The 4,604-nt window shown below is 38.6% G+C and overlaps 1 protein-coding gene across 1 annotated transcript; it reads right to left on the bottom strand.

Moving 5' to 3' along the window:
* Window positions 1-739: 739 nt before the first annotated feature.
* Window positions 740-3,841, bottom strand: LSM5 (LSM5 homolog, U6 small nuclear RNA and mRNA degradation associated). Its single transcript, XM_036862766.1, has 5 exons — window positions 3,769-3,841; window positions 2,479-2,574; window positions 2,166-2,193; window positions 1,400-1,472; window positions 740-999 (listed from the first exon to the last, which is right to left on the bottom strand). Exons 1-5 carry the CDS (start codon window positions 3,812-3,814, stop codon window positions 967-969), a joined length of 276 nt encoding a protein of 91 aa, XP_036718661.1. The 5' UTR covers window positions 3,815-3,841; the 3' UTR covers window positions 740-966.
* Between the last annotated feature and the right edge of the window lie 763 nt (window positions 3,842-4,604).

The following is a 4,604-nucleotide window of genomic DNA, read 5'->3' as shown; positions in this document are numbered from 1 at the left end:
GTAAGTGTGTGAAGGTACTATGAAAAACTACAACTGTATGTAGGTTGGCACAAACTTTTTGTTGGCAACATGACAATATCTATCCTTTGACCTTACATATTTATGAATTTATTCTAAGAAAAATAAAAATGTATAAAGATTTAGTTAGACTACTGTGGCCAGTAATAAAGAAAAGGCTAAATAAGTTATGGTAAACCCATTTAATAAAATACTACGCACACATTAATGTTGCCAAAATATTTGATATGGAAAGATTCTCCCCATTTAAATTTAAAAAAAAGTCTTATATGGAGGCTACAAAACAGTACATTCGGGAAGAGTAAGTTTTTGTAAAAATAAAATGTGTACTGAGAGTATATTAAGAAAGTCTAAGAGGATATACAGCAAAGTGATTAATATTTTCCTTTTTCCTTTATCTGCACTTCTACAATGTGCATATATTACCTGTGTATTTTGCTTGTTTGTTTTTAATAGGAGTTAATGGAACTTGAGTTCAGTAGAAAAATCGTCATTTCAAAGCATCAGAGTTTGAACTGAATTTTGTAAGTAATCATTTCAGGTTTTTTTAATGCACCTGTTCAAAATCAAAAGCTCATCATTTTGTTTGGAACAATTTTTCTTTGAGAATCAAATGGTCACCTAAATGAGGAAGCAAATAATCATAAAATGACAGGAAAGCAAGTGACAAAGTAACTACAACCACTGGCTATTGCAGTATAATAAATAAAATGACGGTTAACAAAAACACCTTTATTTTTGTCTTCAAAGAACAAACTGTTCTTCTTTTTCCAACATAATCATGATTAACTTACAAAAACAGGCATTTACAATGCATCTTCAAAGCATTTCCCTTTAACGGAAAACTTGGCTTCACAGAATACAAACGTTAAAAAGTTTTAAAAAAAAATTCTATTTTGTTGTCATTATAAGACAAAACAGAATCTAGCATAAGTCAAGGAAATCCATTCATACTTCAGGTCCTTCTCCTCCAGGAACCAGCTGCAAAGGAGGAAAAAGTTTAATATTTAGTTTAGTACTACATAATCTAAAAACCCCTACTGAGAGCTCCTCATTGATCAGAGTCACGCCTCTTTGCCCCTCCCCCATATTTCCATTTTCTCCATGTCACTGCTGTTTACAATTCCAACATCATCAATTAATACTTAGTGTCTCAACAATGATTCTTGGCAAAATAAATGATTAAAAAGCACAAGCAAACTAATCTTAGGCCTAATGTCATCTTCAACAGTTTGGCCATAGAGCCCTGACCACCAGAGCACCCCTTTCCCATCTTAAGCACCACTGGACCATGAGCATTTAGTCAAGCAAGTTAGTTCTATAATCCCTGCCCCACAAAATTGGCTTAACATCTAAATAAAATAGCTTTACTGTGTCTTACCATTGTTATGTTATTTCCATTTAGCAAAATTTGATCTAATTTAGTAATTCTTCTTCCTTCTGGTGTGATTTCACTAAACAAATAGATTAAAGGTTAATTATATATAAATGAACATGAGGTCAGGCAATTGTATCAACACTTCAGAGACAAAGTGGGTGATGTAAATTCTTCCCCAAAGGCAACAGAGTGGACTGACTGGCCTAAGATCCACATCCACTAGGGCTGATCTTCATCTAAAAAGGTGAAACTTGCCAAGGAGATCAAATATGAAATAAAACGTTTACTATCCTCACTCTTTTTACTATTATTTACTACTGATTCCTATCCATTATACCAATCTGTAATTAATTCAAATCTGAAAGCAGAGCTACTGGTCACCATCTTTATAATTAATATAACTGAAGCATCATTTACATTTTCTATTATATATAAGTTGTAGAATAATTAATTTAAAGCATTAAATGCTCTTATTATCAGTTCCTTTATTTGACCTGAGCCCTAAGATCTCTGGCTGTTTTTAGTACCTTTTACCTTAAAGCTTTGTCTCTACTAATTTCCTAGCAATTTAGTGACAATTACATAAAGGTAATAATCCTCCAATCCAATTTTACTAACATGACTAGGTAAAACTTCTATCTTTAGAGTAGTTCGAATAGGCAGTGTTCTCTGACTCAACAGATCATTTTACTGACTCAACAGTACTAAAACTGCCTTAAATTAAAAAGAGATTCCCCTGCCCAATTCCTTAATTTTTAACACTACTCACAACTCAGTGACATCTTCCAGTACCATATCTGAAATTTGGTGTTAAGAAAATAAATATACCAAGTTAAATTTACTCTGGCTTCTGCCTTTGTTCAGTTTTAATTATAACATTGAACACAATGGCTCAAATTCAAAATGCTTGTGATTGGTAAGAATTTCATCTTCTTTCAGTACACGCACCTCTTAAAACACTATCACAATTTCCATGAGAATAAATTAATTTTTATTATAATAATCCGTAAGTACTGATTGCCTACAGTTCTTTTTTTAAAATACTGAAAAAAAAACCATACTACCAACTTTTAAAAGGATACTGACAAAGTCATCAAATCCCAGAAGTGTGCCAACAATCTCCTTATCACTCTTCATCACAATGTGAATCCTTGATCCTATACACTTGTCCACAAGCTCTATGGATTTTTTTTTAACAATAAAAAAGGTGGGGGGGGAAGAGGAGAGAAAAGATTATTTTGCCCATTCGTTACTTCAACAAATATGTGAGTGCCTACTGGCACTTATTACTTGCATATGGTGAAAGATAAGCCAAGAAAAGTATTCACTCGAAAACTTTAGGTCTTACACTACATGTCTCTGTTCATCATTCTATGAACAGGAAAGTTTTCCCTGTTCTCCACTTACTCCTCCTTTGTAACAATTTATCATGGTTGTGGCTTAATATTACTTTAGGTTACCTTATTGACATATGAACCCCACCCCCGCCCCCCAGACTCTAAGGTCCATGAGAGCAGAGACGGTGGTTGTTTTTACTCATCAGTGTATCCCCAATGGACACTGCCTGGCATACACTGATCATTCAAAAAGAGTTTGTTCCATGACACTTGACAATCACGGCCACACCCACTAGCTCAATCACCCTTCAGATACAAAATATTAAAAGAGAGGCCTGTCTTCACCAGAGATCCCTTCTTGTCACTACGTCTCCCCCACCCCCCAAAAGTCTATCCTCTGTAGTCTGACAGCAGCTTGAACATCTCTTCAGCAGGCTTAGCGTTATTTGGTACGATGTTTATTTGCCCGGTATCCTGTCTCCTACACTGGTTTGTATGCTATCTGAAGGCAACGGCCGTGATTTTAGTTTGTTCAACAGTGCCCAATCATGGTGTCCAGTGCACAGAGGCGCGATAACTGTTGAATAAATGAACGGCAATAAAAGCTAGTTTCCAGAGTCCTCTTTTAAGGCGCAGTCCAGATCCTGGTGCCTCTCTCAACAACTGGCCAGACAAGCAACAGGGCCTAATCTGGGGATTTTAAATGCTAGGTTGAAGAACGGTACTGCTATCCACTACTGAAAGGCGAGCTCACAACAAAGAAGGCCGACGACTTATTCACTAAGCGTGAACCTCTTCCGGTGACGGTTTGGTCTGGGGAGTCAAAAGTCCCTGCCTCGAGAAAACCCCACCACGCCGAAGAGACGTGGGCGGCCTAAGGCCGCAGAGACTTGGAGCCTAGAGGAGAGCCGCCGAGAAAGAAAACAATTGGTCATATACATTTTTCTAACACTCAGCCAGGGGCTGCGCTGCCCCTCGGGCCCCGACCCTAACCTTCAGCTCCCCGCCCCGGCACCCCAACACGACAACGGTTACCTAGAGGGAGAAGCTGCGACGGGTTGGTTGTAGCGTTAGCCGCCATGGCTACGCCGGAAGTGGTCTGCGTCTCTCGAAGTTGGGAAGGCGAGATTTAAAGAGCGCGCTTCCGCTTTTTCCGGCAGCCCGGACAGGCTCGACCAATCTGAGGCCGAGAGTGCGATCGGGCTGGTCCATGGGGATCGCTCCCAGTCACTCCTTCCCCGGCAGGGAGATCCTGGGAAATATTTCCGTTCACTGAACGTTCTGCGGTCTCGACGGACACTCATTTTCCTCTCCAAATTTCCAAGAGTCTTTAAAGCTATCCCGCCTTGTAAATAAATTAGTCCTCTAACCCGGAAGACTTTGCCAAACGGAAACCTTTGAGTCTTTTTATCTTCCCCAAGTTGTATCTCATTTCAACCCAGGATCTTTCTTCAGACCAGTATAAATAAATTTGATTTTCCCGCCACCGATTCGTTGTGTTGTAATTTTCGTAAATTTTTTTTGTTGTTGTTCTTGTTTTTGTTTCTTTTAAGGAATCTACCGCTTCTTTTAAAAGTTCGGCGGATTGAAAACCCACAGCAAGGGACTTCCCTGGTGGTCCAGTGGTTAGGACTCTGTGCTTCCATGGCAGGGGTATCGGTTCGATCCCTGGTCAGGGAATTAAGATCCCGCCTGCCGCATGGTGTGCCCCAAAATAAATAAGTAAATAAATAAAACCCACAACTAGCATCTTTAAAAAACTTTTCTGGGCGAGGGGGAGATTTTAAATATGTTTCCTATTTTCTACTATCGTTCTTAAATCCTGTTATATCTAGGAGTCTACTCTAGACTTTTTGTATTCACTATTTCTT

The sequence above is a fragment of the Balaenoptera musculus genome, chromosome 9 (assembly GCF_009873245.2).
Source record: "Balaenoptera musculus isolate JJ_BM4_2016_0621 chromosome 9, mBalMus1.pri.v3, whole genome shotgun sequence".
In the NCBI taxonomy this organism is placed as follows: domain Eukaryota; kingdom Metazoa; phylum Chordata; class Mammalia; order Artiodactyla; family Balaenopteridae; genus Balaenoptera; species Balaenoptera musculus.
The sequence above is the reverse complement of the archived record's forward strand: the minus strand, read 5'-3'. Positions and strand labels throughout refer to the sequence as shown.

What these genes read in the sequence shown, in the direction of transcription:
- LSM5 (XM_036862766.1), bottom strand. Translation starts at nt 3,814, where the DNA reads ATGGCGGCTAACGCTACAACCAACCCGTCGCAGCTTCTCCCTCTAG. An exon ending in GGGATTTGATGACTTTGTCA is followed by an intron (nt 2,194 to 2,478) that starts GTATCCTTTTAA and finishes ACCAAATTTCAG; the next exon opens with ATATGGTACTGGAAGATGTC. An exon ending in ATGGAAATAACATAACAATG is followed by an intron (nt 1,000 to 1,399) that starts GTAAGACACAGT and finishes CCTCCTTTGCAG; the next exon opens with CTGGTTCCTGGAGGAGAAGG.